This window comes from Musa acuminata, chromosome BXJ2-4 (assembly GCF_036884655.1).
Source record: "Musa acuminata AAA Group cultivar baxijiao chromosome BXJ2-4, Cavendish_Baxijiao_AAA, whole genome shotgun sequence".
NCBI classification, from domain to species: domain Eukaryota; kingdom Viridiplantae; phylum Streptophyta; class Magnoliopsida; order Zingiberales; family Musaceae; genus Musa; species Musa acuminata.
The window spans coordinates 17409168-17431965 of NC_088341.1; the positions used below are offsets into that span (position 1 = coordinate 17409168).

The window sequence follows — 22798 nt, forward strand, 5'->3', positions numbered from 1 at the left end:
TTTAGAAGGTTGAACGAACAGCTGCAAGCCCACAAACAGCCGCTCACCTGGTCCCGAGCGCGACAACAAGTTCTCATCAAGGCAACGTGCGAACTTGCGAAAGAGTGTTCAACGCCCGGTATATATCCGAAGCCCCATCCAGCCCTATGCCACTCGGGAGGTTCAAAGGGGCTGAGATGGCTGACGTTTTGGTGAGCGGAGGCAGATTCCAGAAATCAGCTCGCGGCACGCGAAAACGGAGCTGTTTTGGGGCTGTTTTGCTCGGTTCGGTGAGCGGTCGCTTTGTAACGCTGCAGCTTGTTCGAACTTACATTTTTACAAGCAAAATGATCCAAAACCAAGAGAAAATATGCTGTCAAGTAGCTGTACATGTAGGTGTGAGCGACGAACGGTTCGTTGAACGGAGTTGTTGCGAGTGCGCGACGATCGTTCGTGACAAGGTGGTAGGCGCGATGGTTTCAAGGGCCGGAGCGATCGTGGTGGAGGGAGAGGCAAGGGAAGAGGCGGTGGGGGAGAAGGCCGCGGTGGCAGAAGGGGCCGCGGCGGCCGTGGAGGAAGGGGAGGGAGCAGCCGTGGCGGTGGCCGAGGTGGGGGAATGAAGGGCGGGAGCAAGGTCGTCGTCCAGCCCCATAGGCATGACGGAGTTTTCGTGGCCAAGGGGAAGGAAGACGCTCTCTGTACTAAGAACATGGTTTCTGGTGAATCTGTTTATGGCGAGAAGCGCGTTTCCGTTCAGGTGAGTCTTCTTTCCACGTTTATTGATGTGTGTGGTTCTCGAATGATATTAAGATGCCAAAGTTTAAGCTTTTTCTTAACCAAGTTGTTTCTTTTCTGCAGAATGAGGATGGAACGAAAGTTGAATACCGGGTGTGGAACCCCTTTCGCTCGAAGCTGGCAGCAGCCGTTCTTGGTGGTGTCGACAATATATGGATTGTGAGTGTTCCTTTGTTGATTTGATTTGATTTATATGCATGTATTTTTGTTCAAATTTCAAGATAGACCTTTTTCTTTTTTTTAAAAAAAATGTCTATGATAATCAAGTCTTAATCGTTGACAGTTCTAGAAAATGATATCCATGTTAGTCAAAATTATACTTGTTGGACTGTCTGCTGGTTTACAAAAGGAACTTAGTTTCGGCTCTCTGGTAGTCATAAGAAAGCTATAACTCTGTATGTTTTCTTTTTGTGTTTGCTGGTTCAATTTGATGTCCCGAAGTATGAATTTTACTTGACTATGCATGCTCAAGAACCCCTTGGTGGGCATGCTTTTGAATGATTATTTGTGTTGTGTGTTTCTGTTTTGTTATTTGTTTTTCCTGTTACAGTCAAGCCCTCATGCCCTATTAGAAGTTGGCATTGATCACAATATTTTTAAAAGGTTCTGTATCCTCAAATATTTGATTCATGCAATTGAATGCATCACTTTTTTAAAGAGAACACACTTGTTTAATTGTGAAGCAAGCATTTCAGTGTCAAGACAAAAGCATGATCTTCCATTTGCATTCTTTAATAGGATTATGATTTCCAGCATCATATTCTTGGTTCTATGACATGTTCTATTAACTTGGTGGGCTCTAATCTATAATATCATCGTGAGTTATTAATAAATGTCACAAGATGTCCACTTTTAAACAGTCTCCTAAAATCTTCTACAAGCTTCTTTTCTTCTCTTTGTCACAAGATGTCACAAGTTGTCCAGAGGTTATATTACTGCATACGTTACAAGTAAAAATATTGTGGAGATTGATGATTTATCTTTCCCTCAAGTATCATAGAAATAAGTGGATCAGATAAAGGGAGAGAAATAGTGAGATATAATAGAGGAAAATAGATTTATGCTAGGTTTAGGAATACAGCCCAAGAAAGTTGATGTGTAACTCTTAAAGAGCAGTCAAATATCTTGCTTTATATACTTAGTGGTCACAACATCTGCTCAAATTTGAATTATGCAATCATCATGGGGAACTAAAATATCTGTGTCTTCTTTAGCCCATCATTTTTCCCCTTGTTTGTTTTATTTGTCTGTGTGGTTTCTATCTTTCCATTGCTAATTCTTGTTTAGGCTCCTGGGACTCGTGTACTGTACCTTGGTGCTGCATCAGGGACCACAGTGTCTCATGTATCTGACATTGTTGGACCAGTAAGTCAAACTGTGAACTTTTGCAGGAAAGTTTTATATGTTAGTTCTCATTTGTGTTGGAAAAATTACCCCAAGTCTTTAACTGTAATGTCTACATTTCTCACATACAATTAAATTGACAGATGGGAGTTGTGTATGCTGTTGAATTTTCACATACAAGTGGTAGAGATCTCGTGAATATGGCCAAGAAGCGAACTAATGTGACTCCCATAATAGGCTGTTGGTTGGCATGGTTGATGTCATCTTTTCAGATGTTGCTCAGCCTGACCAGGTAATTGTTGCAGTTTCTGAGCTATTAGGCTTCGACGCTATGCATATGTTTCTGTTTGATATTCTTCATCATTATCTAATGTATAACCTTCTAAGATAATGAATTCAGGAATTTATAACTTGTCTTTAGTGGTTAATACTTTTGTTGGGAATTGATTTTTGTTTTGTTACCCTGTTTTTCCATTTTTGACGTGGATCTTGAGATGATATATGGTGGCAGCATTTAATTTTTTTCTTTGATAATCGATGAATATTCATTTTCAAATTTGTAGAAATGCTATTTTGCATTAATTTTATGGTTATTTTGCAATTGGAAACTGGCCTTCTTTTTGAAGTATATTATATGTGTTTCTTTTTTTTTTTTTTGTGAGAGAAGATGAATTTTTGTAAATCTTAATAATGTTGTATAACTTCTGGTCGATTTTGAAAATCACATGAACCTTTTTTGCTCTTCTGCTTATAAGGTTTGTTCCCTTATTTTGTTTCGCCAATTAGTCCCAAGCATATGATGAATTACTCGGATGATGCAAATTCGAGTTTCTGATGTGTGTGGACCAGCTCTTCAAGTGCTTTTTTTATTTTGTTCCATATATTTTTGGACTATATGGTATTAAAATTTTAGTGAAGCCCTATTGTTTTTCTCTTTTAAATCTATTCAGATGAAAATCATAATATCTTCTTCACAATGCTGTTTCTTTTTTCTTTCAATGACTGGAATCTAAATTAAAACACTACTTTCAAGTTCATTACAAGTTCTTTTTTCTTTTTTTTTTTTGCTTTACATTCTTTCTCTCTCTCTCTCTCTCTCTCTCTCTTTTTATAATGTTCCCAGCATAGTTGATTTGTTTATTCCTTTCAAAGTTGTGATTTGTACCACCTATCTGTGTTCATATCTCTCTTGGTACCACCACCTATCACAATTATGCAACCTTAGGTTTGTGGAGCTTCTTTAGTGACTGCTAAAATTTAGCTAGACATGAAGAGACTAAGAAGAAACCCAGGATACCCTTTTACAACATTGAGCCATTGACTCAAGAATATTGTTTTGTCTTAGTGCAATTAGCCATTAACCAAATCTCTTAACCATTATTGAAATTGCACTATGGTATGCACTAAGGGGTATTTTCTAGGAACATTTTTTAAAATATTTTTAAATGTGCTTAATCTCTAAGCTTTTTTTATTTGCCGTGCTCCATGTCAATAGTAGGTGTACATAAGTAATTGTGCTATCATGTTATTTCTAACCATAATAAGATGAAAAGTAACAAGCTTGTAGCTGAAAAAAATATGAGTGTCGAGGATTATACATGCAACCTCTCTGGAGCTTACGAGCTAGTACTGGGTCTTTCTAGTTCATCATTTGTTAAAAAAGTTCATCACTTATTCTATTGTTTCTGCAGGCAAGAATCTTGGCATTGAATGCTTCATATTTCTTGAAAAATGGTGGCCATTTTGTGATCTCAATTAAGGTACCCTCAGTTTGTTTATAATGGTTCGAGATTGTCTAAAGGTCCCTGGAAGGTTTTTGGACAATTGTTATAATTGTTTGGCTGCATCATTCTATTACAGGCGAACTGCATCGACTCGACAGTGCCTGCTGAGGCTGTCGTTGCTCAAGAAGTGAAGAAGCTTCAGGCCGAGCAGTTCAAACCTTCAGAGCAAGTTACACTAGAACCGTTCGAGCAAGACCATGCCTGTGTTGTTGGTGGCTATCGGATGCCGAAGAAGCAGAAAGTAGTGACAGAAAGCTGAGGATGGAACTCAAAACTCCATGTCAACCAAAAAACCCTAGAATATTGATGTGTCCGGATTATTTTATATTTCTAGAGTAAAAGTTTCTTTTGTTCTCTTGCATGGCAGCTCTGGGGAAAACATAATGTGATCTTTCTTTCTATTGCGTTGATTATGTTTCGGTAGCATCACTTGGGTGGTAATTTAGTGACCTGCATTCTACTTGCCCAATCATTCAGATTGATGCATTTGAATTCTAGCCCCATTTATCTTCCATCTATCAGAGTGCTTGATGCGTCATTCCAAACTTATAGGTCTTTAGAATAGGATGTTTTGGGCAAAAGAATTTTGTTGGGTATATTCAAAATTATAAACAGATGGGCAAAAGAGTTTTGTTGGGTGTTTTCAAAATTATAAAAAACACTACAAGTTGAGTCAGTACCAATGTATCATTATCAATCGTCCAAAACATCTTATCCTATTCAAAAAAAAAAAAAAAAGAACACATATTTTTGGTACCATCCTTAAAACATTGAGGTAAATTAACTCAAAATATAATAAAAATAATTTATATATAAAAAATGAAATAATTATCTTTATTGGTTTAAGAACAAAAATAATTTCTATATTACTTATAGTGTTTTTGATACCTCCACCAACCCATTTAAAAATATTATAACAAATAAATGAACATAAAGACCCAATAAAAATTAACTTGCTTAAGAAAATAAGGTTTTAAATATGAATTGGTTTATGAATAATAACAAGTAAATAGGGAGAATTTGATGCAAATCTTAATGTTTTTGAATAAACTTGTAATATTTTTAATAGGTTTACAATAAATACTGTAATTAATTTATATACTACTAAAATGTAAATTATAATAAAAAAATCAGAACGTACAGTGGAATTTTCTTTACCCACACAAGTATGTAAACGGACGATGGTTCCACTTTGGCATCTTTTGTGGGGCCACTTGCGATTCAATCAGAGCAAAGGTAGTGATTCGGGTAAACTCGATATATTGTTGGAACTACTATAACATCTGAGAAAACCGTCTCGTCTTGTCACTCCATCACATCCACCGTCGCCAATTGGCACTCACGGGTACTTCCTTTCGTTCCATGTCTTCGTCGTATATTGCTGCTCTCTTTGTTCTTTGAGATCCCTGTAACCCTTCTGCCTCCTGTTTGTACTCGTTTCTAGGTTTTTGAAAGGTTTTTGGGGTTTAGGTTTTCGGTTGTGTTGATTTCTACTTGCGTCTTTTTTTTGCCCATTAGGGTTCCTTCTTCTGTCCTTAATTATCGGTATGAGTTTCTCATGATTTTGATTGTAGTTTGTGAGGAAAAATAAATGAATCGTTGATTAGGAAGGAGTTCTGGTTGGAAAAGCTTGTGGCTTGCTGTTAAGCTATGAATGCAATCCTTGAATCGTGGGTTCAATCTATGTCTGTTTTTGTTTGATCTCTCTCGGCTCATTCTTTGTTCGCATAGAACAAGAATTTGATGTAGTTGTTTTCTTCTCCATTGTAGTGTTGTTTTTTCCGTTCGTGTCAGCCTATGATGGAAACACACCTTATTTGTTTGTTAAGGAGGGTTATAGAACTGTCACGCATAATCTTCTTTCTTAGTTCTCATGATATTACAAATACTTTTAATTTTAGAATTAAAAATAACCTTTATTTTAATTGATCTTGTGGCACCTAAAACCAAAGTTGGACCAGCAAATAAGCCTGCATCATCTGTTTGTTTGCCTAATATGTAGTATGTAGTTGGACCATCCACTTCTATTCTTTTCCTTTTCTCAGGTGCTCACATTGGGTGAAAGAAATTGCTGTAGTGTTCATATCAATTTTCCAGACACTATTTTCGAAAAGAAAACATAGTTGTTTCCTGCTAACTTAACATAAGATTGTTACTTGGAAGGTACTCAGTCATCTTTAGTCTCGAAATATCAAGTGGAAAACACTATTACCTTCTGCAAGTTCCATCATGCAATGCAAGTTTATCTGTTCTTTGTCCTGAATTGTGTGAAAATAATTATTCCTCTTTAATTATCATGCCTTCTTCTGAAAAAGTCGGTTGCTTTTGCAAGGAATGTTTCTTCAATGAGATAATCAGAACATCGAATATCAACATTTGATGTTATTTTAAGAAACATTGTACTGATCACAGTATTGAATGCCATGCATGTTCCCAGTCTGGTCATTTGGCGATTCTCTTGGATGATCAAACAGAGAAAAAGAAAGATAATTGGAACTTTGCTTTTCTGGATATATTGATTTTCTTACAAGTAGAAATATTATGCAGTAAGTATTATGATATACCTTTTACTTGGATTGGTGGAACAGATTCATGTAGCGACCCCAAATAGTTGGGACATTACAGCTTGTTGTTCTTGTTGTAGTAGTATCTTTACTACCATTTATTGATGTTTGCCACATTTTGATCGATTGTAATCCATTGGAGTGAGACTGAAGCAACACATGTATTCTCTATTAGTGGTTATTACTTTTTTCGTTTGATGCTAGAACAAGGTGGTATCAGTTGGAATGCTTCCACTCTTCATACTATTTTCTCGCTTCCCCCTTATATAACTGAATTAAGGATTGTATACAACCTTGAACGCCCCACTTAGACATTCCAACTCTTCCTGCTCGCCCAACATAAGTTGGTCCTACTATGTATTCCTTTGAGAAATAACAAAATTACTGGGTATCTTTTATTTGTCTGTTTAAACTGTTTAGGTCAATTCAACACAGGATTTGATGTTGGTTGCCTCTCTTCAAGTTTCTATTTGCACATGTCAGAAGTCTATAAGCATAACTTTTTTTGTGCATTTTATTGTATCTTTATACCTTTTAAGATTGCAGTTACTCATGCTCCCTGATATGATATATGAACTTTTTACGGTGAGCTTTTTGAGGAAGATAACCTTGGGTTATCTAAACTGCTACATTGAGTTTGACTTAGTTGTACAAGATCTGAAATTGCTTTAGATTTACATGCTTTAATCTTACCAATTTGGTAGTCTGAAACAAGGACTAAAATCTTGGTTCGGTCCTGTTACCAATCTAAGGTTGGACTTGATGGTACTGATGTCGACAGTGTACTAAATGTTAGTATGGTTGGTACTGGTTGGACCACTACAAGCACAGCGAAAAAGAGAGAGATACAGTAGTAAGGCTGGAGTGGAATGGCAGCATGATGAGAGGATGGCATTGACCTGGTAATGCAGATGGGCAACAAAAGTAGAACATCTGCAGTAAAAGAAGAGAAGTAAATGATGATGAAGAGAAAAAAAAAGAGAAACAAGACCAAAAGCGGTATTATGATGGATAGTTTCAGACGATAAGCCCATAGTGAGCTCGATATTTCATACTTACAGGGCAGTTCATTTCATCTTCGGATCGGACTTGGTGGAACTGCCCAATCTGTGTGCTGATTAGGCATTGGATTTATTGAGGGTTTAGGGTTTGGTGTGTAGTTGAAACTTTATGCCTTGGTCCGATATTGATTTACAATCACTGATGACTTAGGGATTATTTTGCTGAAAAGCTTGATTCAATATATTCTTTTATTTTTAAGTAATTTTCTGGGTTTTTTATAGGTTATTAAAATTTTGGCTTAATTATGCAGGATTTAAATATTTCTCATGATGTCTTGGTGCGCTATTGAGTCTGACCCTGGTAAGTTGTGTGTCTGAAGCATATATTTGCCTTGGGCCTTTTCTTGTTGTTAGTTCCCTAACTTTTTTTTTTGTTTTGCAAAGATTTCTTGTACATATGAGTAGACTACTGTAAGCAAGTGTTTTTGGTTTGGATTTTATATTTGTTGAAACTTTTTGTACTAGGTACTGTGCTTATGTGTCTCCTTAAATTTTATAACTTGTATTTTTTTTTGTCTCAGATATATTATTTTAATTTATGAAATTTTATAAATCTTATGAAATTTTTCATGAAACCTGATATTTCCTTCTTTTCCTTAAAAGTGGTTGTCAGTAGGCTTTTGCTTGTGGTATCATTTCTAATTGCCCCCATTGACATGCAGAGATAGCTAGAAATGAAGGTTAACTTACAGTTTTACACATGCAATCTTGAAATATGCAGAGACATACATTTAAGAGGGTCCCTTTGAGTCCGAAATTGTGAATCTAGAATCTGTTCATGTTTTGGCTACATGTTAGAACCCTTGCAGATTCTAAACTTGGGGTTGATCTCTTTAGGGGATCGGCCTCCTTAGAACTCTATAGGGGTTCTTCCCTCCAAGTTGCTGCTCAAAGGCTGCAGAAAAGATTCAGCTATTGCTTATGAAAAGAGAAGGAATACATGGCTATTTATAGGGCTTCTAAACCCTAACTCCTAATAGGACTCCTACTTAAGACTCTTACTTCTAACCAACTCCTAGTAGGACTCCTAGTCAAGACTTCTATTCCCTTACAACTCCTAATTCTTCTTTAAGAAAACACCTCCTACATGAATGCCCCTCTCAATTAGGACTCTCATAGCTAGAGTCCTAACAGAATGTCCCTCTCAATTAGGACTCTCCTAGCTAGAGTCCTAATAGTTTTACATGAATGTCCCTCTCAATTAGGACTCTCCAAGCTAGAGTCCTAACAGACCCGCCCTCTTCAAATCAGCCTTGTCCTCGAGGTTGATGATTCGTGAATTCTGGGAATTTGATCTTTAAGTCATCATAGTTCTCCCAAGTGGCATCTTCTATTGGTAGGTTCGCCCACTGTATTAGCACTTCATTAGTGGGTCATCGTCGTCGAGTCACGATCCGTCGATCAATAATGGCACTTGGCTGGGTCTGGAGTTCTCTTTGGGTAGTCATATTTGGTGGGTGGCTTCGGGTTGTCTCCAAGCACCTATTTAAAACTTTCGTCTGGCCGTCGGTTTGTGGGTGATATGTCATACTCCTTTTCAATTTAGTACCCTGCATATGGAATAACTTTGTCCAAAATCTGCTCGTGAAGATGCAAGTAGAATTTATCGTAAGCACAATGCGTCCCTTGTAGTGTAATTCTTTTGAGTCCCAATTGTAATGAGCCATGGGGCTTGGTGCTTCCTCCAATTTTTTTATAATCTTACTAGTCTCTGAATCTTCCTGCCATTCCATCTTAATATCCTTAAGAAAGTCGCTGGTCGGAAGTGAAACGACCGAAACTTCAACTTGCTCGGGTAGCTGCGAAAGCGCATCTGCAAGAACATTCTATTTCCCCTTTTTGTAAGTTATTTCATAATCAAATCCAAGAAGTTTTATTACCCTTTTTTGCTGCTCAGGGGATGATATTTTTCGCTCCAAAAAGTACTTGAGGCTTTTATGGTCGGTTTTAATTTGAAATTGTCGGCCAATCAAGTAGGGTCTCCACCTCGTTGCTGCGCGCACAATGGCGAGCATCTCCTTATCATATGTTGACTTATTTTGATGGGAGGGAGATAATGCCTTGCTAGTGTATATGAGTGGTCGACCATCTTGCATGAGAATGGCTCCAATTCCGACTCCAGATGCGTCGGCCTCAATAATGAAGGGTCGGTTGAAATCTGGTAGTGTTAGCACCGGCGTCGTCGTCATGGCTGCCTTAAGTTTGTCGAAGGCATCGGAGGCTCTGTCCGACCATTGGAAGACATCTTTTTTAAGTAAGGAAGTAAGTGGTGCACTGATCTCTCCATAGTTTTTCACGAACTTGCAGTAGTAGCCTGTTAAACCCAGAAAGCCATGTAGCAATTTTATGTTCCACGGGGTCAGCCAGTTTTGCATTGCTCCAATTTTGAAGGGGTCTACTGCCACACCTTCCTCTGATATGATATGCCCAAGATATTCCACCTTCTTATGAAGAAAGCAAAAATTCATAGTGGTTGTTGTGTGTTCAAAAGGTGGTTTTCGGTATGTCTTCTTTGCATACTCGTATTTGATGATACCCGGATCGAAGGTCCAACTTTGTGAAGATTTGTGCTCCCTTAGCAACTCATCTATTACTGGAATAGGGTATTTATCCTTGATGGTTATGCCATTGAGAGCTCGGTAATCAACACATAATCGCCATATTCCATCCTTCTTTCGTATGAGGAGCACCGGTGAAGAGTAGGGGCTGCAACTTGGCCGAATAACTCCTGTTTTGAGCATCTCTTTTACAATCCTTTCTATTTCACCCTTCTGGAGATGTGGATATTGATATGGCTGAGCATTTGCTGGAGATTTGCCTGGAAGAATCATTATACAATGATTATGCCGACGGGTAAGAGGTAGGTTGCGCGGTTCGTCAAATATATCTGAAAATTCAGCAAGCAAAGGAAGTAGATTTGGATCTTCAAATTTTGTTGGCTCTCCCTTAGTTTGTTGCTCAAGTTGTACCAAAAAGCCGCTGCATGCTTTATGCAAAACCTTCTCCATTTGTTGTGTGCAAATCGTCGTTACGTCGCCCTCACGTTTCCCGTGCAGTGTCACCTGTTTCTCCTTACTGTAAAATTTTATAATTAGTTGCATAAAATTTCAAGAAATATCACCTAATGTCATCAACCATTTAATTCTGAGTATGGCCTCATGATCATCAAGAGGGAGGAGGAAGAAATATGCAATTATCTCTTGGTCTTGCAACAACAGTTTCACCTGCGGGCACCTATGATCACACTTCAAAATCTGTCCGTTGGCGACCTTAACGACAAACCTGCTGCAATTCTCAATAAGTAAGTTCATATAGACAGCAACCTTACTGTTTAGGAAGTTATTAGTGCTGCCCGCGTCGATGAGAACAGTGATCGGTTGTTGTTTGAGAAGGCCTCCAACTTTCATCGTGTGCGGGTTTGAGTAGCCAGCTAGTGTATGTACCGTAACTTCGGTCGGTTGTGGCTCTTCTTCTGCATCTTTTTCTTCATGTTCAAGGCTCTCTTCTGAATGTTCAATGACCTCTTCTTCTATCGGTTCAATAATAAAAAGTCTTCCTTTACTACAGCGATGCTCACGGCTCCACGGCTCGTCACAATGCCAACATAACCCCTTCGCATATTGCTCCCGAAGCTCTTCTCTTGATAAGCTCTTTGGTGTAGGGACTTAGTCGACAATAGGGGGGGCTGAGGGCTTCAATATTACTGGTTGAGGAGCGACCCTAGTCAGTGATTGCAAAAGGCGCTCGGGCGCTCGCCTAAGCGCTCGGGCGAGGCGAGGCGAGGCGAGGCTCGAGCGCCTTGCTAATGTCCCAGGCGGCGCGCTTCAAACAGGCGCCGCCTGGGCGCTAGCCCGAGCCCAGGCGCTGGGCGCTTCGGGCGAGCGCCTGGGTAAACCAAGGCGATCGAACCAGAATTTTAGGTCTGGTTCGGTCCTGGTTCGGTTGTTAGTTGGTTCAATCGAACCAACTGAACTGATATAACCCCAACCCTAACCCTAACCCAACACTAACCTGTTGCCGCTGCCGCTCTCGATCCTGATCCCGATCCCGATCGCGATCTCGTCGCTCGCTGTCGCTACTCGCCGCTGCTCGCCGCTGTCGCTGCTCGCGTCTCCTGCGAGCCCTCCCGCGAGCCTTCCCGCTGCTCGCGCCTCCCTCGAGCCCTCCCGCGAGCCTTCCCGTTGCTCGCGCCTCCCTCGAGGCCTCCCGCTGCTCGCGCCTTTCGCTCCCTTTCCCTTTCCCGCTGGCGCTGCCGCCGCTCGCCGCTGCTGCTGCCGCCGCTCGCCGCCGCTTCCTCATTTCTTCATCAGGCTCAGTATACTCTTAATATTAAGTTTATTTGAATTTTGAAATAATTAATTTTCTGTTAATAGATTAATAATATATTATTTTGATTTTAATGTTGTTAATTTTTATTTATTTAAAATTATTGTTATAATTATATTATATATTTTTATAATTTAGATAATTTTAAATAATTATATTATATATTTTATAATTATATTATATATTTTTATAATTTAGCGCCTCGCTTCGCTCGGGCGAGCGCTTGGGCGAGCGCCTAGCGCCTCGGGCGTTTGTGGACCTTGGCGCCTTTTGGCGCCTAGCGCTTTTTAAATCACTGACCCTAGTCCTCCAAGCTTCATGGTTCAATTGCTTCTCTTGATGTCGTGCGAAAGAGATGGCTGCCATAAGCGTATACGGTTGTCGCGCTTTAACTTCTCCTCGGATCTCCGGCTTCAAGCCCTCAATGAAGGTTCTCAATAGCTGTTTTTGAGACCAATCATGAGTTTGATTAGATAACCTTTCAAACCTGGTTTAGTACTCCTGAATGGTAGAGGTTTGTCGGATCTTTGCTAGTTGTCCGTCAATATTCTCGTAATCGGTTGGTCTGAAGCGGATCAGCAGTCCTTCTTTGAATTGTCGCCATGAAAGGACTCCATAAGTATGTTCAAACCAGTCAAACCACCGTATAGCATCCCCTTCAAGATATATAGCTGCAATTTTCACCATAGATGCATCCGCGATTTTATGGTACCGAAAATATCGCTCCGCGCGTGAGATCCAACCAATTGGGTCTCCTTCTTCCCATCTAGGGAAGTCTACTCTCAAGCATGGATAGTTGGGGTTGGTCATAGAGCTTCCCCTCTCTTGGAAGTCATATCTTTGGGCTTGGTGTGATTGGGCAAAGCTCTCTCCTTGATGTGATTTCTTCGGGCTTAGTGGTCGGCCCAATCTGAGTTCGGTAAAGAGTGTCCGAATCTTATCCTCCATTCGCGCCTCCAAGGCTTCGAATTTAGCATTGATTGCCTCCTTAGATGCCATAGTATATGCCTCCAAATCTATGATGTTAAGATCTCTCTTTTGTTGTTAGGTTAAAGGCATGTATAAGTTGAGAGAAGTGATGGTCGAAAGGGTTGGTGGATCGGTGGATGTAGGCTACGATTTAGGCTTGTTTTGTGGCAGTTTTGGGTGCAGTTTGAGGGTGTGGTTTAGTGGAGTTTTAGGGCCGTGGATGAAAGTTTTGGATCTGTGGTAGATGGCAGCAAAGGTTTGATAGAAATCAGTGGAAGTTGCAGCAAGTATGTGTTGTCTTGTAAGAGTAGAATTGTCGTCGAAGAAACAATGGTTTCTCGATGTAATTTCTACCAAAAACTTAAGAGAATTGAGGAGGGAATTGATAGCAAAATCACAGATTATATAACAGCAAGGATGTCTAATTTAATCAAGAGAATTTCGGCAGTATAACAGCAAGAAAATTGGTGCAAGTTGCGATAGCAGAATTGTCGTCGAAAATTTTCAATGGGTTACGATGAAAATTTGCAGCAACACAAAATCATTTTTAGAGATGAATTCCTTAATATATCAATCTTAGATGGAAGCTAAGATGATCTATGAAGTGTATAAGAAATTTTATTCAAAAAAGATTGCAAATAGATGAGTTAAGGCAACAATATGCTGTTGAAATTTTCTACAACACAGATTTTTAAGTATAGCAGATTGGACGTAAAAGATCAGTGGTTTATATTGAGAATTTTTTGATGAAACCAAAGGGAAATCCACTGTTAGGAAGTGTCAAAGCTATCATAAAAATTTCGTAGAGATTTGGATAGAAACACTATAGTATCAAGATCAAACAAACAGTGCTATGCAGCTGAAATTTTATAGTGCAGATTTTCAAGTATAGCAGATTAGACGTAAAAAATCAATGGTTTATATTGAGAATTTTTTTAAAAAACCAAGGGGAAATCTGCTGTTAGGAAGTGTCAAAGATGTCATAAAAATTTCATAGAAATTTGGATAGAAAAAGCACAGTAGCAAGATCAAACAGATGGTGCTATGCGGCTGGAATTCTGCAATGTATCTTTCGTCGTAGAGATGAAAACTTTGTGACGAAAGGTTTATGCAGCAATATAGGAACATTTTTTTTTTTTTGGATTTTCGAATAAGGATAACTAAATTGCAGCAGCAATAAGGTAGGAAACCAGAACCTGTTGCAATTTACGGGGAGATCAAAGGATGATCCACGGTGGTGGAGATGATGGCGGAATTCGGCGACGATCTTTTAAGCAATTGTGGAAATTGCTTTGGGAGGTTGTGGAGGGCTGATGGATGGCAGTGGAAGGGCAACGAGATGCCAAGAACGCTGCTCTGATACCAGGTGTTAGAACCCTTGCAGATTCTAAACTTGGGGTTGATCTCTTTAGGGGATCGGCCTCCTTAGAACTCTATAGGGGTTCCTCCCTCCAAGTTGCTGCTCAAAGGCTGCAGAAAAGATTCATCTATTGCTTATGAAAAGAGAATGAATACATGGCTATTTATAGGGCTTCTAAACCCTAACTCCTAATAGGACTCCTACTTAAGACTCTTACTTCTAACCAACTCCTAGTAGGACTTCTAGTCAAGACTCCTATTCCCTTACAACTCCTAATTCTTCTTTAAGAAAACACCTCCTACATGAATGCCCCTCTCAATTAGGACTCTCATAGCTAGAGTCCTAACAGAATGTCCCTCTCAATTAGGACTCTCCTAGCTTGAGTCCTAACAGTTTTACATGAATGTCCCTCTCAATTAGGACTCTCCAAGCTAGAGTCCTAACACTACATTTCTTGAAACTAGCCTTTACTTTCACTTGTCATTGTGGGTCTCTGGTTTGTAGATAGTGGGCATTTTAAGTTGATGTTCAGTATGATTTTCTTGAATTTCAGACGTTTTAAGATTTCTATAGACTGGTTAATTCTCAGAATGGCCCATTTTAGATATTCCGTTGCAGGATTATAAATGAAACTGAATAACGGTTGATGCACATTAGTCATGAGAACAACTTTCCATGTTTGACAATGTACCAAAATGCTCTTGTTATGCTTTAGTTAGTAAACATGTCCATTATTCTGCATGCTGGTACTAACATGTACCAACACTTAATATTAGACATCTGGCTTCCTTTATGTTATTTCAAGCTTCTTTTTCCTGATCTTGGCATTTTCATTGTAAATCTGCAGTTGTTCCTATTGCAGTTGTCAATTAATTCGGTGCATCCATCATGTTTCCTATGTGTTCTGGGGCTTTTGTTGTTAGGAAATACTTGACTTATTTTAAAAGTAAATTGATGGGTTCTTATCATTGTTGTATGGATCTCTAAGCTTCATTTGTTACCAGTTGGATTGATTAGTCTTTTTCTGGAAGTAATGTGTATATATACGAAGAAAAATCTGGATCCAAGAACTAAAATGGAGTCAGGAAATATATAAATTGCAAAGGTATTCATGGTTTAGTTCATAACACTTGGGTATATGCACATCGAATAACTTTTGGAACTAGGATGTTTAACAACTACCACCTTGTTGTGAAGCACCTTAGAAATCAGTTTCTGATGTCACTTTAATATACTTTCTGAGTTTAAGTGTTGTTGAAGTACTCTATTTCCTGTTTAATCTTAGTTACATATCTCATCCAGGTGTTTTTACTGAACTCATACAACAAATGCAAGTCAAGGGAGTTCAAGTAAGTTTGCCTCCATTTTTTTCTTTTGTTTTGTATAACTGTCAAATGGTACACCAAATTGTTAGTGCACATCATGTTGGCATCTATTTGATATTTAATTTATTTACAACAGAGATGACTATCAAGAACTGGTCCAATGATTGGTTTTTCTGTTGTTGCTTTCATGCACCAGCACGAGATAGTATGTTATGTATGAAAGGAGACATTGATAACCAATACCTATTCCAGTTATTATTAGCCAATTGGAAATTGACCAATAATTGATTCTACTCAATCAGGTTGCTCTTACCAATCTGCACATTTTAACTAGCAGTGGTATGTGTCAAATGACAGGACTTGAATATACCAACTTTTGAGTTTCTAAATCATCGGCTAATAGATGACTGAAACAAGATGCATCGATTTGTATGTTGCATATCATGATAAATTATTACTTGATATATGATAGAACAGACTTAAGAAGATAGTTTTGAAGATTTTTACAAAAAGCTTATAGGTACCCTCTATAAAGTGAGGGGCTTAAACATATATATTGGGCTCTGTTATTACCCTTTTCAATTTGTTTATTCAAAGTATTCAGATAATTTTCTGACAAATTTTGTTATATGTCTCTCAACATCATCATCTAGTGACCTGTTCTGCATTCTTGTGAGTGATAAAAGACCCGTGATCCTTTTCCATTATATTATATCATGAACATGCTTGAAGCTGTCAATTGACTCTGTTGTTTTTTTCATCATTTCATGTGGGCTTGTTTGAGACAGTTAATCAACTTCCCTTTTTGCGGTTTTCATAATGCATTTAGGAAGTAATTATTTAAGAAAAATTTCAAGTTTCCACAAGTTCTTATTCTTCTAATTCTTGATACCATTTCTCTGAATGGTTTGGAACATTTGCCTTGTTACAAGTTTACATTTTAGAGGTAGTTAGGAAGTTTCATATTAGCTTGGTTCATCTTATGGGAAAAAAAAAGATTTTGATATGTTATTTGTTTATTTATTCTGCTCTAAATAACATGTCTACAGTAGATGAGAGTCAGCGATGAATTTTGCTAAAACATATGGTTGTAACTGATAAAAGTTTGAAGGGCAGCCAATTGCATAAAACATGGTTGTAACTTGGAACTTTGCTAAAGGTGTTCATGTCTTGAGTAGTTCATAGTCCACACATTAGAAGTGAGAGAAAAAAGTTCTGATGAAAGAATAGCATAGTTATCAATTTCATAAGGTCTTATGAGCTGTTTATGGTGTTTTGTGATGCATTTTGATGCGGGGGGCATCTGTTTAAGCCGTGGCCTCGGGGCCGTTGCGGTTCGGTTCGGGGGTCCGGATGTCGGGGATCTCGGGCTCCGTCCCTCGAGGTCTCCCGAAGGCCCAGCATGGTGGTTCGGGTCGGGAGGTCGGGTCGGCGGGTCGGTTCGGCGGGTCGGGTCGGCAGGTCGGGTCGGGAGAAAGCTCCGCCGCAGCGCCGGGAAGAGGCGACACCGTCTCGGACCTACACACAGGTTAGGCCGGGAGCTCGGCCCGACCCCTCCGACGATCAAGTTAGCGATGTGGAGAGGGTTTTGGAGGAAGAGATGCCTCCAAGTGCGTTGTGCTTGTCCTCCTCCTGCTCCTTTAGAACTCTGGGGTATTTATAGATGAGTTTGATGTTACCTGATGTGGCTGCTCGCAGGAGGCAAGCTGATAGCGTCTGACATGGGGTTGGCGTGGCGTGAAGAACTAAGCCTGGGTTAGGTGTTAATGCCGACTTCCTCGGGCAGTGTGTTGTCCAGGCATGGCTGACGTCATGGCGTGTTACATCGCCATTTTTACCCTTATTATATTCCCCCCCGAAAGGAGCTATGCGTCGGTTGTTGTATAAGAGGAGTCCGATGCATGGCTTCTGTCTTCAGACGGGCTGGCCGCGCGGACGAGGTCTCGGGGAACATAGAGCCGAAGGGCCGAGGAGCCCGATGCAAGCGGGCTTGGCCGCGTAGGCGTGTCTCGGGAGCATGGGGCCAAGGAGCACGACGCAGGCGTATTGACCGCGCAGGCGTGTCTCGGGAACATGGAGCCAAGGAGCACGACGCAGGTGGGCTGGCCGCGCAGGTGTGTCTCGGGAACATGGGGCCAAGGAGCACGACGCAGGCGGGCAGGCCGCACAGGTGTGGTCTCGGGCATCATGCAGCCGAGGATCACGACGCAGGCAGACAGACCGCGCAGGCGTGGTCGCGTTGGTCATGCGGCCGAGTAGCACGACGCAGGCGGACAGACCGCGCAAGCGTGGTCGCGATGGTCATGCGACCGAGTAGCACGACGCAGGCGGAGAGACCGCGCTGGTGTGGGCTCGGGCATCATGCGGCCGAGGAGGTGGCCTCGGGCATTATGCGGCCGAGGAGGTGGCTTTGGGTAGCCTGCAGCCGAGGAGGTGGCCTCGGGCATTATGCGGCCGAGGAGGTGGCTTTGGGCAGCTTGCAGCCGAGGAGCACGACGCAGGTGGGCCGACCGCGCAAGTGCGGTCTCGGGCATTATGCGGCCGAGGAGCGCGATGCAGGCGAGCTGGCCACGCAGGCGTGTCTCGGGAGCATGGGGCCAAGGAGCACGGCGCAGGCGGCTGGCCGCGCAGGTGTGTCTCGGGAACATGGTGCCAAGGAGCACGACGCAGGCGGGCTGGCCACGCAGGTGTGGTCTCGGGCATTATGCGGCCGAGGATCACGACGCAGGCGGGCAGACCGCGCAGGCGTGGTCGCGTTGGTCATGCGGCCGAGTAGCACGACGCAGGCGGACAGACCGCGCAGGCGTGGTCGCGATGGTCATGCGACCGAGTAGTACGACATAGGCGGGTAGGCCGCGCGAGGTGGACTCGAGCAGTGCATGGCCGAGGGAAGTGGCTCGGGCCGAGAGACAACTCAGGCGGGCAGGTCGCGCTGAGGTGAACTCGACAGTGTATGGCCGAGAAGCTCGGCGCAGGCAGGCTACGGCCGAGGGACACTGCTCAAGCGGGCAGGCCGCTCTGAGGTGAACTCGGCAGTGTATGGCCGAGAAGCTCGGCGCAGGCAGGTTGCGGCCGAGGGACACCGCTCAGGTGGGCAGGCTGCTCTGAGGTGAACTCGGCGGTGTATGGCCGAGAAGCTCGGCGCAGGCAGGCTGCAGCCAAGGGACACCGCTCAGGCGGGCAGGCCGTACTGAGGTGGACTCGGGCAGACTGCGACCGAGGGACATGGCTCAGGCGGGTAGGCCGCGCTGAGGTGGACTCGGGCGTCTCCGACCGAGCCGTGCGAATGCAAAAAGGAGGGGGGTTAGACCGAAGCTAACCGTGAGCCAAGAGGTGGTCAGGTAAATATGGAGCCTTTGCTTGGAGGAGACTGAGGAAGGGGCTAGATTCCTTGCACGAGGATTACACCGGATAGCAACCGCGGGTGCTTGACCGCTGCTACGGGGCCTGTCGCCCAGAGTCACTCCTCTTCCTTGCGGTCACCCAAGCTTCCGCCATGATGTACCGGTTGGCTCGCTGGAGCATATCTGGTATCGTGGTGGGGGGTCGCTCTACGAGGGACCAGCAGAATCTGGAAGGTCGCAAGCCTACCATGAACGCCTGCACTAACAGAGAGGGGTGAGTGTCCGGTAAGCTCCGGATTTGCGTGGCAAAGCGATCCACGAAATGCGAGAGGGGCTCGTCCTCTCTTTGTTTGAATCCGAGGAGCAGTGTCGCGGAGGGCTTCGGCCGGGCATGGGCTACGAAGTGGAGCTCGAAGTCCTTGGCGAGTTGCCCGAAGGAAGTGGTCGTTCCGATCTTCAGGCCGCTATACCATGTGCGGGCCGGACCCCTTAGCGTCGTGGGAAACGCCCTGCACATTAAAGCGTTAGACGTTTCGTACAGTGCTGAATGGGCACGGAAAGCGGCGACATGGTCCGTCGGGTCAGTGGAACCGTCGTATGCGTCCAAAGAAGGGAGCTGGAAGTTCGGGGGAACGGCGTGATCTCGTATCTCTGGTGCGAACGGAGATCCTCGGTGTGTGTCCATCTCGAGCTCTCCCCCTGAGTTGCGAAACTCCTTCTCTAGTTCGTCGAGCCGCTGACTAAGAAAGCATAGTTGGGCTCGCAGGGAGTCCGTTGACTCCGGAGATAATACCTCGGGCTCTGGGCGGCCGCTCGGGTTTGTCCTTACTGGATCCCCGAGTGGGGTCGGTCTGACCCGAGGAGAAGTGGAAGGCTCCAGAAGCGTCATGTGGGCTCGAGCGGGCGGCTCTTGTTGCCGTAGCGGCTGAGTCATAAGTGGGGGTGTCGGTTGGGAGACGAGCGGGATGATGGTTTGCACCATATCCGTCAGAGCTCGGACTTGACGAGCGAGGTCGTGAAAGGCCTCGGATGACACCGGCGAGGGGACGCTCGGAGCGCCCTCGGGCGGAAGCAGATCCGGGTTGTCGAATGAACGCTAGTAGCGTTCAGAGGTCGCGGGGAGGTCGTCAGCCCACGGCCCGTCACGCAAGGGACGCACGGCCTGCGCCCCTGCTAAGAACGATCCCTCGGCAGGGAGTTCGTCGGGATCAGTATGAGGATCCCTCGACATTCGGGGCCCTCCTTCTAGCGCCAAAATGATGCGGGGGGCATCTGTTTAAGCCGTGGCCTCGGGGCCGTCGCGGCTCGGTTCGGGGGTCCGGATGTCGGGGATCTCGGGCTCCGTCCCTCGGGGTCTCTCGAAGGCCCAGCACGGTGGTTCGGGTCGGGAGGTCGGGTCGGCGGGTCGGGTCGGCAGGTCGGGTCGGGAGAAAGCTCCGCCGCAACGCTGGGAAGAGGCGACACCGTCTCGGACCTGCACACAGGTCAGGCCGGGAGCTCGGCCCGACCCCTCCGACGATCAAGTTAGCGATGTGGAGAGGGTTTTGGAGGAAGAGATGCCTCCAAGTGCGTTGTGCTTGTCCTCCTCCTGCTCCTTTAGAACTCTGGGGTATTCATAGATGAGTTTGATGTTACCTGATGTGGCTGCTCGCAGGAGGCAGGCTGATAGCGTCTGTCATGGGGTTGGCGTGGCGTGAAGAACTAAGCCTGGGTTAGGTGTTAATGCCGACTTCCTCGGGCAGTGTGTTGTCCAGGCATGGCTGACGTCATGGCGTGTTACATCGCCATTTTTACCCTTATCACATTTCTTGGAGGACTGCATGCATATCAGATTTAATTGTACTATTTATATTTTTTGCTATAAATGACAGGTTGAACAGTTTCATTTAACTGGCACGTTCAAGATGATTGCATATTAGGGTTTATCTATTTCTCATTAATTTTTTATTCAAATATCAACTTCACTTGTCTTCTTATCTACTGGTACACAACGTAAGTGAGCTTTTATTTGTTAAAACAAACTGTATGGTGAGAATGAGTTTTTCTGAACAGGTGGAAGAATTATATTCACTTGACATGGATTTTCTTGACAACCTGCGGTTAGAACTAAACCAAAGCCTGCATTACATTTTTTGGTGTATTGTCAGAGCTGACGTTAATTCTTGCAGGCCCATATATGGTTTGATACTTCTGTATAAGTGGCGACCAGGGGAAAAGGATGACCGTCCTGTAATTAAGGATCTGAGTCCAAACCTTTTCTTTGCCAGTCAGGTTGGACAAGGATTATATTAAGCTTCTTTAATTACTTTTATGTTCTTTGTATCATTGAGCTACTTGGTTGTGAGCAGGTTATCAACAATGCTTGTGCAACCCAAGCTATTCTGTCGGTTTTGATGAACTGCCCAGATATTGACGTTGGTCCAGAACTGTCCGTGCTTAAAGAGTTCACCAAAAACTTCCCTCCAGAACTTAAAGGATTGGCAATCAACAACAGCGAAGCCATACGAACAGCCCATAACAGCTTTGCCCATAACAGCTTTGCTAGGCCCGAGCAGTTTGTAGCTGAGGAGCAGAAAGTTGGAGGAAAGGATGACGGTGTCTACCATTTCATAAGCTATTTACCTGTCGATGGCGTGCTGTATGAGCTGGATGGACTGAAGGAGGGGCCAATCAGCCTTGGCCTCTGCTCTGGTGGGCCAGGTGACCTGGACTGGCTGCACATGGCTCAGCCGATAATTCAGGAACGGATTGATAGGTATTCGGAGATTGAAATCCGGTTCAGCCTCATGGCTATCGTAAAGAATCGGAAAGAGATGTACACGGCTGAGCTCAAGGAACTCCAAAAGAAGAGGGAGCATCTGGTGCAGCAGTTGAATGAACATGTGGGCGCTGCCAACAAGCACAGTCCTGCAGTCGAAGCCTTGAACAAATCACTTGCTGAGGTGACAGCTGGAATCGAAGCTGTGACCGAGAAGATAATAATGGAAGAAGAGAAGTTCAAGAAATGGAGAACTGAGAACATCCGGAGGAAGCATAACTACGTGCCCTTCCTATTCAACTTTCTCAAGATTCTTTCAGAGAAGAAGCAATTGAAGCCTCTGATTGAGAAGGCCAAGCAGAAATCAAGCAGCCCGAGATAAACTGGTATGCAATTTATGAAGCTTAGAGAGATTCTCTACTTGTGTGTTCTTGGATCTCCTGGTTGTTAAGCGCCTCATTTTGAAGGTTTATTTCTATATAGTGAAGCAATTGAAGTTGTGCTAACTAAGCAGTCTTCAACTTTGCTGATGATGATACTAGTTCGACTAAAGTTATCATTGGATCCATTAGATTAAGATGTTAGTTCTTTTTGTTCTAGCTAATGCCTTCCGAAGACATGCTTTAGATAAAGCATAGAAGCCAATCCAATTTGGCCCATAGTTATTAAAAAGAATATGGTTACTAGAATCGGACCGGACAATTGGGTTGTTGATTGAACCGGTGAATCGACCACCCATAAGTTTAATATTCTTTAATAAAAAATAAATTTGTTAATAATAATATAAAATAATTTTATAACATAGTGAGGGATAAATACAATAGAATTTTTTTTCTCTTTCATCCATAAAAAAAAAACTTAATACCTTTTAGGGTTAGAATATCTTTGATAATAACAAAAATTAAGGATATAAGAGAATAGTAAATATAATCAAATTATATTCTCTTTCATTAGACTTAAATACCTTTCAGAATTCAAATATAATTAATAATAAATAAAAATCGAGAATATTTAAATCTTTCTAAGACTCAAAGGAGCTGATTAGTAAACCAAACCGATTTAAAGATAGTGTTCTCCTTTTTTATAATTGTGCTCAAATAGAAATTAATGCATAAGGTTTTTCATTTTATAACTCTACTCGAAAAGAAAATTAATCTTACATAATTAAATGGATGGACATTGAATCGAA

At 42.6% G+C, this 22798-nt stretch overlaps 1 protein-coding gene, 1 non-coding gene and 1 pseudogene across 6 annotated transcripts; all 3 read left to right on the forward strand.

Annotated features, from left to right (window-relative positions):
* The first annotated feature begins 556 nt into the window (after positions 1-556).
* On the forward strand, positions 557-4325 carry LOC103972984 (rRNA 2'-O-methyltransferase fibrillarin 2-like; annotated as a pseudogene).
* LOC135611422 (small nucleolar RNA snoR60) lies at positions 2909-2957 on the forward strand. Its single transcript, XR_010486564.1, has one exon. It is a non-coding gene; the product is annotated as a small nucleolar RNA snoR60 (small nucleolar RNA).
* An 863-nt stretch (positions 4326-5188) lies between the features above and the next one.
* Positions 5189-22115, forward strand: LOC135584153 (ubiquitin carboxyl-terminal hydrolase 2-like). Of its 5 annotated transcripts, none has more exons than XM_065104115.1 (6): positions 5189-5247; positions 7779-7828; positions 15485-15531; positions 20904-20950; positions 21020-21122; positions 21200-22115. In XM_065104115.1, the coding sequence occupies exons 2-6, from the start codon at positions 7795-7797 to the stop codon at positions 21989-21991; spliced, it is 1023 nt and encodes a 340-aa protein (XP_064960187.1). In that variant the 5' UTR covers positions 5189-5247; positions 7779-7794; the 3' UTR covers positions 21992-22115. The 5 variants fall into 5 exon arrangements, with proteins under 5 accessions (XP_064960187.1, XP_064960192.1, XP_064960188.1 ...); XM_065104120.1 differs by having other exon boundaries at positions 5228-5310; XM_065104116.1 differs by lacking the exon at positions 5189-5247 and adding an exon at positions 5302-5357.
* Positions 22116-22798: the final 683 nt, after the last annotated feature.

Coding starts and splice junctions, on each gene's coding strand:
- LOC135584153 (XM_065104115.1), top strand. CDS start 7,795: ATGATGTCTTGGTGCGCTATTGAGTCTGACCCTG. Junction 15,532..20,903: donor TGCAAGTCAAGGGAGTTCAA/GTAAGTTTGCCT, acceptor TTTTCTGAACAG/GTGGAAGAATTATATTCACT. Junction 21,123..21,199: donor ACCTTTTCTTTGCCAGTCAG/GTTGGACAAGGA, acceptor GGTTGTGAGCAG/GTTATCAACAATGCTTGTGC.